The 14,806-nt window shown below is 45.1% G+C and overlaps 1 protein-coding gene across 3 annotated transcripts in view; it reads right to left on the minus strand.

The window, feature by feature from the left end:
* The window catches only part of CNTNAP1 (contactin associated protein 1), a 525,816-nt gene that overhangs the window by 365,222 nt on the left and 145,788 nt on the right, over positions 1 to 14,806 (minus strand). For all 3 annotated transcript variants that reach the window (XM_077459411.1, XM_077459410.1, XM_077459412.1), the window contains exon 4: positions 7,086 to 7,233. In XM_077459411.1, the coding sequence (XP_077315537.1) occupies positions 7,086 to 7,233 (148 nt within the window). The remainder of the gene's footprint in view (positions 1 to 7,085; positions 7,234 to 14,806) is intronic.

The following is a 14,806-nucleotide window of genomic DNA, read 5'->3' on the forward strand; positions in this document are numbered from 1 at the left end:
CTGTGCCTCTACTGAGGCAGACTCCTGAGGTTCCTACCCTTAGGCGGCCATTTGCTCTGGTTATCCCACATTTGATCTACCGTGTTCCACTGACACTTATGGCAGGATGCAGAGGAGGGCTAAACCCTTCTCCCGCTGTTCTCTCAGTCCTAGCCACCTAGTTGGCAAAGGTTTGTTTTGCTTCATCCTCTAATCCCCCCCAACCTTCCCTCACTCCCACAGAACCCAGATGTTCTAGCTTTTGGAGTTATTGTTTGTTTTTTGCCTCATCTATTTGAGTTGCCTGTGTCTATATATGGGCCCTTGGCCCCAGATTCTCAGTTCCCTTTTATGAGAGTCGCCTCTCGGCTGGAGTGGTACTCATGCCCCCCTCCTGTCCTGCAGAACAGGTACCATACCTTTCTCCTGACAGGATTGATCCCTTCTTAGCCCCTGTACACACGGTCGGAGATTTCCACAACCAAATCCGTCGGATTTTACCCGTCGGATTTTGTCCGTCGGATCTTGTCCGAAACTGTTGCATACACATGGTCGGACAAAGTTGGTGAAAAATCAGATCTTTCAGAACGTGATGACGTAATTTCGTTACGATGGGACTAGATTCAAGCTAGAGCCAATAGCATTGATGTAGGAATTTGATCTGAGCATGCGTGGCACTTGGTCCGATCAAAATTCTCTACACATGATTGGAATATGTCCGACCAGCCCAGTTGGTCGGGAAATATTTCCAACATGTTGGAAAATTGGGTCCGACGGATATTCCAACGGAATCAGTCCGATGCATACCACACACAGTCGGATTATCCGACGACACGGTCTGATAGGACACATTCCGATGGATTCTCCGACCGTGTGTACAAGGGCTTAAAGAGGGATTACAGTACCGACAGTACATGTTGGAGGGTATGGTAGTTTTTGGGGGAGACTCCAACACAGCATTTGACCGGGGCTTAGACAAATCACAACCCCAGACGCCTCACTAAACCCACCAAACAGACCTTGCACATAGACAAACTCATCTTCCAACAAGACTTGGTAGATATCTAGAGGGAACTCAATCTGATATTCAAGCCCGCACAGCTCCTTTGCAAGACTAGACCACATTTTCATTGCCTCCGCCACAGTTCTGCTGATCACCAGGTCTTATATTAGAGACTTCGTCTGGTCGGATCACTCCATGGTTTTTCTGACCCTGCAGTGTCCTACAGGCCACAGACCCTATAGACACTGGAGACTCAATGAGTCCATTCTGAGTGACCCGAACAGGGTAATGGAGATTGAAGGCACTATTCAGAACTACTTTCAAACAAACGACACCCCTGATATTGCTCCTCCATGCCTCTGGGTGGCACACAAGGCCGTGATCAGAGGACGGCTCATCCAAATAGCTTCCCACATCAACAGGCTAGCAAGACAGAAATGGTAAAACTGGGCCAGGAGTTTCTCACATTAGTGAAAAAACACAAGGCCAATCCCAGATCGTTACCCACAGAAGAGCTTGACTCTGCTCGCACAGCCCTAAACCTGGCCCTGACAACAAAGGCAGAGAAATGGCTGCTTTAGAGTAGATCCCGATTCTATTGCCAAAGCAACAAAATTGGCTCTATGCTCGCAGGCAGGCTTGCGCTGAAGATAAGATCCTCTCCTCCCCCCAAAATTAAAATTAATGGTGGCACCCTGTTCCAGAACCCTCAACGCATTATGGGGGAATTTCTAAACTTTTACAAATCACTATATAGTGGGGATTAATCACCCGTCTCAACACGCGGTAGATCATTTTCTTGAAAACATTCAGATTCCCTGATTGGAAGACAAACACCGCTTAAAACTAGAAGCCCCTATCTCATCAGAGGAAGTATGTGCAGTTATCAAAAACTTAAAGTCACACTCTGCACCTGGCCCGGGCGGGTTTTCTATCCCCTATTGCAAAACCTTTTACACAACTCTCGCTCCATACATGGCCCGCTTCTTTAATACTCTGCATCAGAGTGACCCAATGAATAACTTGATTAACACAGCTTAAATTACAGTTCTCCCTAAACCAGGCAAGGACCCCAGCTTGGTAAGCAACTATAGACCGATCTCACTCATAAACAATGATTTAAAGATTCTGACTAAAATCCTCACGGCCTGCCTAGCTTCCTTCATTAGGTTATACATCAACAAGGACCAAGTGGGCTTCATTCCTGGGAGACAGGGCCCAGATCAAATCCGTTGCACAATTGACATAATTTCTCCTCAATTCAAACCTGGACAATGATTCTCCCAGGCAGAGATGGCTCCTTTCCCTAGACCTCCAAAAAGCCTTTGACTCTGTCAACTGCCCCTATATTTTCTCCACCCTGAAACAATGGAGGTTTGGTGAATCCTTCCTTAATATCATGCGTGCCCTGTACTCCATCCCAATGGCTTAGGTACTCCCATATCTTTTCCCATATCTAGGGACACTAGATCTGATATTTGCCAGCCACTAGCAGTAGCCATTAGAAATAATCCGGACATTAACAGCATTCAATATAGATCCTAGTGCCACAAATGCGCCTTGTTCGCCAACGACATACTGCTTTTTATCTCATCCCCACTAACTTCTCTCCCTAATATTTTCTGGCTCCTGGATGACTTTGGGATGATCTTGGGGCTCCTGGTCAACTATAATGAATCCCAAGCACTCCACATTAATATTCCGGGTTCTCTGCTCACCAGGCTTAGAGAGAACTTTCGATTTACCTGGAACAACTCGTCCATCACTTACCTGAAGATCAAGCTAACCTCCAAATTTGAACTCCTTTACCAAGCTTACTACCCCCAGCTACTCAAAAAATTGGACGATGACTTATCAAGGTGGACTTCGCTCTCTCTATCCTGGTTGGGCAGAATTAACACAATAAAAATAACGCTACTCCCTCGCATCTTATACTACTTCAGAGCGCTTCCTATCCCCATAGTTAAAGCCCACCTAAAATAATTTAAAGCCAAGATTATTAACTGTCTGGGGAAGGGGGGACACATGTTCTCTAAAGCGGTCCTTTTTCGGTCAAGAGAAAAGGGTAGCCTGGGTCTTCCAAACTTACTTTGGTACTTTCAAGCAGCTCAACTAGCTCTGATTTCGGCAGTTTACTCTCGCTAGGAACCATCTGACTGGATACAAATCGAACGCTAGGTGATCCCTCTTCATACCCTTGACTATCTCCTATGGTGCCCCAAAAAACGGAGACCCCCAATATTATCCTTGCCACTCTCTCACTTGTTTGCCCTCTGGGAAAGCCTAAAGGGTAACAACCAACTGACCTCCCCCATTGAACCACTAAAGCACCTAGTTCTAAACCCAGCATTTCTGCCAGGGCTAAACATCAAAGCCTTCAGGTGGTGGCTTGACAAAGGGCTATACAGAATAGGACACTTCCTCAGACCCATGGGCCCACTCTTCGAAGCCTTCTGCATTAGCAATCTAGATATGACACCTTCTGAGCTCTTTCAATACACCCAGATCTCCAACTTTCTACACAAACTGTAAAAACGCAACCCAATGGCCCCCTAATCACTACCTACGAACAATGGTGTGGCCAGGTCGATGAGCAGGGGGGAATCACGGTGATCTATAGGGCATTATCCACCACTCACTCCAAGACTCCCTACATGTTAAACTGGGAAGAGGATCTCTCCCAACACTGGAAACTAGAAACATGGAACAGAAACTTCTTTCAATCATACAAGGGTTTCCTCAACTCTAACCTCGCAGAAGCAAGCATAAAAGTAAATTCCAGTTGGTACCTAGTTCCATCGAGACTGGCCAAGCTATACCCGACATCATCCCCCCCAAGCTTTCGGGGATGTGACCTCAGAGGTGATATGTTTCATGTGTAGAGGCCCCAGACTAAGGAGTTTCTGGAATAAAATCTTCTCCTGGATTACCATGATCCCCATCCCAATGTCCCCCCTAATTGCTCTTCCTAACTTTCCAGTGAGGGAAGCCTCCAGGAGTACACAACACCTGATTTTCTCTATTCTCCTGGGAGCCAAACTTACCCTATCCAAAGCCTAAAAAAAAAACAACTGTCTTGACGCTACTAGCAAAAAACATTTCCTGGTTTATGACAAAAGAGGGTGAGTGTACTCCGGGACTGCACCGAAAAATTCGAAAAAATCTGGGATCCCTGGGCCACCTTCATAGGTGTTCCCCTACACACCTGACCTCAAATCGACTACTCTCTCTCCCATTCTCCCCCAGTCGAGTCACCTTTCTCCTCCCTCTCACACTTCTCCCTTTCTTATCATCCACTTTTCCTCTTTCCTTTGGTAATGGGCTTCGGCCAGCCCCTTACGAGCCTTGCCAATTTAAGAGTTTAATCTCGTAATGATAATGGGTACTCTTTACCCATCAATATCTTCATGTTACTCGATAGAAGTTCAAAGAACACTGCACAACAATTGGATAACATTCAGGTGTGGGATCCTCCACTCCTCCACTCCCCTGGACCCAACACCCTCATGAAGACCAATTGTTCAGCACCATATCACTCTACCATTCTGTCAGGGCTGGCTTAGGCCTTCTTCCTCTGGGCCAGCTCTCTTCTCTTTCCACAGTTACCAGCTGTTCCCGATGATGCTCATCTGACCTGCCTATTTAAAGCCTTCCAGCTCACTCTTTCCTTTGCCTTCGCGTTGGTCACATCACAAGGAACCATCTCCTGCTGTTTGTTTCAAGACTGGCTTGCTGACATCCCTCCTGGCTTCTTATCCTGCTTGCAGTTGCTCTCCTTGGATCCCTGACTTCAGGCCTGGCTGATTACCCGATCTGGTTAATGAACTTTGGACTGGCTGACTACCCGATCTGGCTACTGGACTCTGGCTATGCTTGACTTGACGCTTTTTCCCATTTACCTTTTTATTTTTATTAATAAACAAGTGTGATTTGATTGTACTTCTGTCTCAGTCCGTTTCATGGTTCCTGACACATTCCCAAGTTCAATGATTGTGATGTAGGTTACATGTTCATGTTGCGATTTCTAATGCCTTACATTTTACCTTACTTCTGATGTTATCTCGGCCATATTGGCAGCTGCAGGGCTAATGGTCTCACATATGCCTTTGTACTCTGCATTTTATATTGAATAAATATATTGAAACACAAAACATGAAAGTATCATAATCCTATAAATGTCCAATGTGAGAAAACAGTCCCACAAAGACAATTGTGCAAGGTGTGTGGTTCCAACAGCCAAAGATCAAAGATGGATGATATCTCCTTCCCTCCACCATGGAGGCCAATCACCATCACCCAAATCAGATGTCCTCTTACCAGAGCTCGAAGTCCCCCTGAAAACAGTTGCATTAAACAGACTTTTGGGGACTCTCCCCCTAGAAATACTCCAGCTAGAATCAAACAGCCCCAGTAGAAGTCCTATGATGATAAAACACATAGGTCGAAGTTGCTTGGTCACGTCATCACGATACCCCAAAGTGAAGGTGGATGCCATCTTGCTTGACCGGGATTGTTTTGATGGAGACATGCACATATTCTTTCACTTGTGTGAGTAGCTGGCGCTATCTCTTCTAGAATTTATCCTGAGACATTATCCCTGTGGCTGTTTGATGCTGGCTGGAGTATTGCTAGAGGATCCTCAAAAGCCTGCTTGTCTCGCCTGCTTTCAGCGGGTCCTCAAGCTCTGGTAAGAAGACATCTGATTTGGGTGTTTGTGATTTGCCTCTATGATTGAGGGAAGGAGATGTCATCCATCTTTGATCTTTGGCTGTTGGAACCACACACCTTTCACTATTATTTTTGTGAGACTGTTTTCTTATGTTGGACATTTATATAATTATAACACTTTCATATTTTCATACCAATTCACTATTTTACATACATATTTTTTGTTAGTGTAACACTTTGTATATATAATTAGCATGACATGATTCAGCAAAAACAAAAATAACTTTAATAAAACATCAGAGTCCACTTTGGAGTCCATCCCTACATCAGATTCCCCATCAGCCTCCCCCCCTACATTTAGGTCCCCATCAGAGTCCCCTTACAACCGTGTCTCCATCAGAATCCCCATTACATCAGGGTCCCCTTTAGAATCCTCCCTTACACCAGTGTCTCCATCAGTTCCCCTTACAGCAGGGTCCCCATCACAGTCCCCCCTTACACCAATGTCTCTGCCAGAGTCCCCCTTACATCAGGGTCCCCATAAGACCTGTGTCTGAGGATCTACCATAATAACCTCATAGCCAGTCAGATGTGGCCCAAGAGCCACAGTTTGAAGACTCCTGATGTATAGGATTATTGCATTTGAAAGCAAACATGTACTTTATCCTTTCAGGATACATTTAAAGAGGACCTGAATGGTGGAAGCTGTGAATCAGAAGGCAAAGGACCAGCCATCATTATTGCTTGTAAGCTCCTTGCAGCTAATGTTTTTCCCACTAATCTTTTTGTTCTGCACTGCATCTCTGTGTGGGGGCCTTCAATTTGGTGGAGGAGCAGGAATTTTCTTCCTAATGTCAGAGCTGATAGGTCACTTTATTAGTGCAAATAGGTATAATGCTCAATACCAAGACTCACCTGGGAGAATATTTAGGAGAAGTTCACAAAGAATGGATGAGGCAGAAACAGGGAGATGCAGGCAGTGTAGATCCTACTACAGCAATTCTGGGCAGCTTTTTTTTTTTTTAAGCTGAATGCATTTCTAATTGCACAAAATGTAACTGGATATTAACACTTCGGTAATAACATGAGTGATTGTGAAAGAATTTATTTTTCCTGCTGTGGTGAATTGGATCATGCTTAATATGGGGGGGGGGGGGGGGGTGGGGGGGATGGGTGGCTTTTCTTTGGATCATCTGTGGGTTTGTGCATATTGTGTATATGGAGGTTTTCAATTATTTATTTAAATATTATTTATTTAAATATTTTTTCTACTGGCTAAACTAGATGTGTCGTTTTTCAACCTATGTAACCTGATCCTGAATGATAAAGTACAGGTTTGCAGAGGAAAACTGATTTCTTACCACCAAATAATGACAATTTATAACATTTCTAAGTTAAATGATATCAGTGTGTATTATTTATGGTTATAACATACTGTATTCACAGCCATACAGCGCCACCCGAAGTCCAATCTTTCCTTTTGGGTTCCAAGCCACAGGAATAAAGCGGACGTAGCGAGCCTTGATCGGATAGTGGAGGCGGTGTTCTATCACCCCAGATGTATTGACATTGCCAAAAAAGGTCTGTGGTATGGAAGAGAAATTTAAAGTTTAAAAATATAATGGCTGTGTATTCTATGTTCATCTTTTGGAACACTAGTGATTGTATCTTATCAACATCAAAACTACATAGTCGGAGTAACCCTTTTAAGTTTCACTGCTTTTGGTTAAATGCACATCCCGCATAATATATGAGGTATGTCCAATTGAACTAACAGTCTAAAAATGAGCCTGTACTTCTCTTGATGGCACTATCTTTACTGGAACATCACCAAAGGTCACCATCTACTTCCTGAACCAAGAACCAGGTTCATAGATGACAAAATCATATATATATATATATATATATATATATATATATATATATATATATATATATCCTGATGCCTGTGCAGTTCTTGGCTGTATTCAGAGACCAGCCCCTGCTGCAGCCTCTCACCTTGGAACTTACTTCCAAGTTACAATGTTGCAAGCTGACGGCAGTGGGGGGAGAATGAGAAAATTCTTTCTGTTACCTGTGGCAGACATAATGTCACCCGAGTCTAGGCAAAGTCACTGACATGCTCAAGGATGGCTTAATGATAAAAGGTGGAGGTTTTCAGAAAAATTTAACTGTTGCTAATTATTGTGATATGCCAGGAATGTATTCATGCCCTTACTGGTCTTTAAATATCCACACTGTATTTGATATATTTATGAATATTTTGTAAGTGTGCGGACTGAATCTGTGACAACTTAAAATGTGCAGATCTATAGACAACAGTCCTCCAATATATTTGAAATTTTGCATCTAAACACCTAAACAGCATCACAGATATATTTGTTCTGTTACTTTATTTTAGAGCGGAGCAATGAGGTTACTTGTTCCTATGTGTTCCAGTTGCCAAAGCTAAGAGGGTCTGTGTAATACTGAATGGTGCCTACTAGAATTGGAACTTCAGCCAAAACTTTTTGTTATACTCCTAGGAATAGTGAATAGGGATTAGAATCCCTAACATGTTTTTACTGATTTCAAAATGAAAAGTATTTTTTTTTTTTTTTTTTTTTTTTAGAAAAATGTTAGGGCATTCCCTGAAGAAAGTAAACAAAAGAAACATCTTTAAATCAACAGATTTATTTTCAAAACTTACAAAAGTTAAGGTATATGGAAACCCCAAAACAGGCTGAGAGCAATTGATGGCAGTTTTTTTGCATTAAGTATAAATACCTGAATAAAACTTGCTTTTTTTTAAAACTAGAATTTAGTGTCACTTTTAAATGAGGAAAATCCCCATAGCCACAACAACCCTCTGAAAATAAAACCTCATTAAAATGAAATGAGTCTCTCATGCCGCGTACACACGTAGCGGACTATCCGGCGGACTTAGTCTGGTGGACTTCCCGCCGGGCTGTCCGCCGGACTTTCCACACGGCACTTTTTCAGCGGACTAATACGGCGTACTAAGTCTGCCGTACTATCCGCCGTACTTTTGAAATGAACGGACTCGCCCACACACACACGGAGGAAAGTCCGCTCATTTCGAGCGCGTCTCCAGGTAGGCGGGGCCCGCCAAGGATGGGTCGCTGGCCCCGCCACCTGGTATGGACTTAAAGGGGAATCCCAATGCCGAAAAAAATCGGCGTGGGGGTCCCCCCCAGGTCCACATCAGACCCTTGTCCGAGCACGCTACCCGGCCGGTAAGCGAGCGAGCGCCCCCCCTCCAGAGCCGTACCCCCCCACCCCAAAGCACCTTGTCCCCATGTTGATGAGGACAAGGGCCTCTTCCCTACAACCCTGGCCGTTGGTTGTCGGGGTCTGCGGGCGGGGGGCTTATGGGAACCTGGGAGCTCCCTTTAATAAGGGGGCCCCAGATACCGGCCCCCCACCCTATGTGAATGAGTATGGGGTACAATGTACCCCTACCCATTCACCTGTAAAATAAAGTACAAAAAACACAACACACAAGGGTTAAAATAGTTTATTGCACAGCTCCGGGGGTCTTCTGTCTTCGGGGGTCTTCTCGCCGGACTCCTCCGTTATCTTCTTCTAGCTCTTTTACTAGCGGAGGAGCCGGGCTTTCTTCCTCGCCGCCGCCCTCTTCTTCCGACTTCGGGGGTCTTGTCCCCCTCTTCGGTTCTTCTGCCGGGCCACCGCGCCTTCTTCTAGCTCTTTTACAGGTGGTGGCCCGGTCTTCTGTCGCCGCTGTCGTCGCCGCTGTCGTCGCCGCCTTCCGTTTTTCTCTTCAGATGTTGCCTCATCGTATCCTCCGCTCACAATGGCACGGACCCGTCGCGCAGTGACTTATATATTGACATCACCGGATGATGTCCCCGCCTATTATGATGTCACAGTCCCAGCATCCTCTCCACGGTGTTGGGGTTCCCCTTTAAGTCCATACCAGGTGGCGGGGACAGCGACGCATCGTTCGCGGGCCCCGCCTACCTGGAGACGTGCTCAAAATGAGCGGACTTTTCTCCGGGAAAAGTCAGTTCATTTCAAAAGTACGGCGGACTGGCATACGCACGGCCGAATTGTCCGCCGAAATGCAAGTCCGGCGGGAAGATTGGAGTGCTAAACTACTTTCTAAGTCCGCCGTACTTTCGGGTCAAAAAAGTCCGCCGGAGGCTACACACGGGGGGATTGTCCGGCCGACTTGAATTTGCCAGACTTTTCCACCCCATTGTTTGATCGTGTGTAAGCGGCATAAGACTTCCTCACGCAAAACTAAATGCAGTACATAGACTTGATATGGCCAAGCAAAATTAGTTCCTGCCGCAGCCACCCCCTATACCATAGCTCACAACTGTCCCTGACTTTGAGGGACTGTCCATGATTTGAAACAAAGTCCCTCTGTCCCTCTTTCCTCCTCATTTTGGTCTGATTTATATACTGTATTTATCAGTGTATAACACTCACTTTTTTCCCCTTAAAATCAGGGGAAAATCGTGCATGCATGTTATACGCCAATCCCTGTCGATCTCCGCTGATTGTGAGCGTAGCACAGCGATCGCCGCCGAGATACACATAGCCGAGTGTACTCGGCTCTGCTCAGTTATGCCCAGTCCCGCCATTGGACCTGTGTTATGTCCATCATAGGGCGGGACTGGGCATGACTGCGAGCAGAGCCAAGAAGAGCCGAGTACACTCGACCAAGTATCTCGGCTCCGCCCAGTCCCTGAGATCACGGCAGCGTTCACTTCGCTCCAGCAAGTCTTGGTGGCGATCTCGGTGGTGCTAATTTTAAATTCATCCAAGGCTGCGATGGACACTGGGAACAAGGCTGCACTGGGGCAAGGCTGCAATGGACACTGGGGGCAAGGCTGCACTGACAAGGCTGCAATAGACACTGATAAGGCTGCATTGATGGGCATTTAAATGTACGTTTTTTTTTTCCCTTAAACTTACCTCCTAAAAGTTTTTTTCCTAAAAAATCCCTCCTAAACGTGGGGTGCATGTTATACGCCAATAAATATGGTAGTTGTATAGAAAATGCACTACTTAAGTGCTTCCCAGTGCTAAACCTTTTATCCAGTTTCTAAATTGCTGCATTTGTCAATTCCAACAGCCAGTATAAAGGAATATTAGTGGTAAAAAAGTACTTGTGTGTTTAAAGAGGGATTCCACCCTAAAGTGGAACCTCCGCTGATCGGAACCCCCCCCTCCGGTGTCACAATTGACACCTTTCAGGGGGGAGGGGGGTGGAGATACCTGTCAAAGACAGGTATTTTCACCCACTTCCGGGCATAGACTCCCACGGGAGTCTACGCCATTTCCTGCCCTGCCGCGCTGTCTGCTGGGACACACACGGGTCCCAGTGACAGCGCAGAGATTTCCTATTGCGCGGCGCCGCTCGCGCATGCGCAGTAGGGAACCGGGAAGTGAAGCCGATTCGCTTTACTTCCTGATTCCCTCACCTCGAATGGCGGCGGCAGCAGCTGAGGCCCAAGCGGTCAATCGGCCTCGGCTGCCGGCATCGCTGGAACCCAGGACAGGTGAGTGTCCATTTATTAAAAGTCAGCAGCTGTAGTATTTATAGCTGCTGGCTTTTAATATTTTTTTTTTGGGCAGAATCCCTCTTTAAGCTATTTTTTTTTGTACAATTTTCCTTTAAGGGGGGTGTGAAAGGGGGTATGTCTTACGCCTACATACTTTTGATAATAGGTGTCCCTCATTCTCATCTCAGAAAGTTGGGAGGTATGCCCTATTCAGGTACTTGGCCTGAATTACAGCGGCGGGGGGGTGTTTTTTTTTTGAAGCACCTGATTAGAGCCATGGGCTCTAATAGGCGTCAAATAAGGTGACCTGCGAGCGCCATGCTTGGCATTTGCAGTTCACCCAGGTATGTTAAAACAGCAAATTAATATTCGCTTTCCTAACACTGAACCGCCTCTCTGCCAATTAGGTACTCGGTTCTGTTACCCTTCACCTGATTGGCTGAAATGACAGGCATTGTGATTGGACGCCTGATGGGAGGGGAGGACAGGAGGAGACACACGGAGGAGGCCACGAGCGGGCGGAGGGGTCACAGTGGCGACATTTGATGGGCACAGTGGCAACATTCAATGGTCGCAGTGGCAGCATTCAATGGCACAGTGGCGCCATTTGATGGGCACAGTGGCAGCATTTGATGGGCAAAGTGGCGGCATTTGATGGGCACAGTGGCTGCGTTTGATGTACACAGTGGCCGCAATTGATTATTTTTTTCAGTTTTTTTGCACCCCCCCAAAAATTTTGAGCACCAGCCTGCACCAACTGGTCCCTGCAGATAGTTTTTGGTTATGTTTATTACAATTAGTTAGCAAATAATGTAGGTAAGATTAATGTAAAGCTAAGCACAGCAAAAAAGATGCTTTTGTATTCATTTTGAGCAGTATTTGTTTTTTTGTTCTACCTGTAAGAGCATATGCCCGTAAACTCCTGAAAAAGCCATAGTGTGCATGGGCACATTGACTAACATGGAGGGGAGTTTCCAGGCAGAAAAAGTGAGAGCTCAAAAAAGCTCAAAAGCCTGTAGGAGCAGCTTCTTTTAGATTCAGTGTGCATGAGCCCTTATGCCCCATACACACAGTCGGAAATTCCAACGGAAAAGGTCTGATCGGATTATATTGTCGGAAAATCCGTTTGTGTGTGGGCTCTATCGGACTTTTTCCGTCGCATGCTCAGATCAAAGTACGAGAGCAAAGCTATTGGCTACTAGCCTGAACGTAGTCCCGTCGTAACGAACAAACGTCATCACGTTCCAAACGATCAGATTTTCCGACAACTTTGTCCGAACGTGTGTATGCAACACCAGTTTCGAACAAAATCCGTCGGAAAAAATCTGACAGATTTTGTGGTCGCAATTTCCGACCGTGTGTATGGGGGCTTAGAGTTAAAGCCTAAGTTTAGATCAATTAAAATTTGTAAAAATCAGCACAGGAGACATTACTTATGTAGCACTACTAGCTCTTTCCATGCTAGACAGGGTTTCTTCTGGAAGAGACTGAAAGGTAGTGGAGATCCCGCTCTTAAGCTTTTCTCCTTCCTCAGCTCCAGCCTAGTAGCAGAGCCTCGGGGTCTCCTCCCAGATCTCACAACTTCCTCAGCTCAGAACTCCATCTTCCACCCAACAAAAAACCCTGGGCAGGCTCTTTCATATTTATTAGCCTGTCTGACCGCCCTGCAAGGCTTCCCTGGAGATTGGTCAAACTGCCATGAATATTCAGATCCTTGCCTCTGCATCTCCGCCCACTAGCTCCTAGAAGATTCCATGAACCTCCAGAACCATGGGGGAGTCAATAGTGGCCTTGTCTGGAAAGCCTTACAGCCTGACCTCAAGCTGAACAGCAATTACCCAGACTTACTTGACTACTGTGAGTCAGCATAAATGTACCTAACCAAACTGTACACTAGAGGGTTCTACACTCACATTTATTGTGAAATGTCCTTTGTGTTGCTTTCAGCTGTCACAAGGAAATCCAAAGTCTTCTACCTCCCTCTAATATCCTGCGGAGGTATTCTTCCGATGTTGTGGGGTTAAATACTGTTGATGGAACTATGCCAACTATTCCTGCCCCACGTCTCCTTTCATAGAAGCTGTACTATAGCTTCCATCAGTGAAATAGAGGTCAGGCAGATGAATGAATGGTCCTCCTGCTACATTCATTGCTTTTTATTAATGGAAGCTACAGTCCAGTTTTGTGAATAGAGGAGCCTGGTTGAAAGGACAGGCACACACTTAATGAGTGCTGTTCACATGTCCAGTACTGGTATTAATCCAAGCACTGAAAGAATACTGCAATGGGGTATGGGGGGTTGGGACAGAGTATTTTCACTATTACAATTGTCACCAGTGCAAGGGACACTTTGCATTAAATGTAAATAACCTATTTTTTTTTTTTTTAACCTGAAATCTGCCTTTAGTATATAATCATGCTTATTGTTAGCATGTACAGAGTACACTGTCATTTTTGCTGTCTAGGCTGCAGCACCTTCATCTATGAATACTGGTTTTGAACACACAGAAATGTAGATTTCCTTTACAAACTACATAACCATAGATGAATTACCATATACAGTTATTTTTCTTTATGTGACTGTCCTCATGGCCGGGACCAATGGAAAGCAGGAGTTATTTTTTCGTGGAGAGAAATAAGGGGGTTGGGAGCCTGGTCCCCAGCCAGGTACTCACCAAAGAACTAAAGGGCAATTGGACTATCTCAGTACAGTACAATAAAGGTAAGTTCAGATATAGAAACAATCATGTAAAAAGATATAAAAAAGTTTATTGATGCACAATACATGACAATAATATCAATGCTAAAAATAAAAAATAGGTGACGGTCCATGTATATCACCAAGGTAATAAATACTGCCCTGATGGGGAAAATCACAGTGGGATAGTTGGATATGGACAGTATTTCTACTAGTTTCGTGGACTGAGCTGCTTCATCAGGAAAATATCTGCAATTTAATTAGCACATGATCAAAAACAATGCATTTAATCACATACAGAAAATAACGTTTCAGGGCAATATATAAATTTGAACAATATACAGCTGTTATGTGGGGACAGGTAGAGGACCGCTTACCTCAATCCCAGCATACACAAGCGTCGCTAGTAGGGGGTCTCCCGCGGTGCCCGGGGGGAACTAAAATTCGAAAGGCTGGAATATGGATAGCATAAAATGCATGGAGTGGGTAAACAATGGGCTGGAACATGTGAAGGAGGGAGGGAAGGGGAAAAAATATTAAGGGAAATGGTAACAGTGGAACCAAAGTTAAATGGGTAAGTGAGGGGTGCCAAGTGAAAAGTGAGCTGGCAGTAATCATGATGATCAATGAAGTACTATGGTGAACCAACTGTGGAGAAAACTACAAGCCACAAAACCACAAACACGTGAATAACTGTGGGGAGTGAGAAGAAAAAGGGGAGGAAAAAGCGTGATGAGGCTACTACAAGGGGAATGGTGAAAGGGGAGGGGGTGAGGAAAAGGAAAGACAAAGAAAAAATGAGAAAGGGAGGGATAAGGTAAGGTTAAAGGGGGCAGAGAAAAAAGAAAGGGGGGAGGGAAAGGCAAAAAAAATTCTGGATGATGGTACAATTTCTAATTGACCCTATCTATGAATATTGTTTGT

The sequence above is a fragment of the Lithobates pipiens genome, unplaced genomic scaffold (genome assembly GCF_037356315.1).
Source record: "Lithobates pipiens isolate NorthernLeopardFrog02 unplaced genomic scaffold, aLitPip1_a1.2 Scaffold_28, whole genome shotgun sequence".
NCBI lineage: Eukaryota > Metazoa > Chordata > Amphibia > Anura > Ranidae > Lithobates > Lithobates pipiens.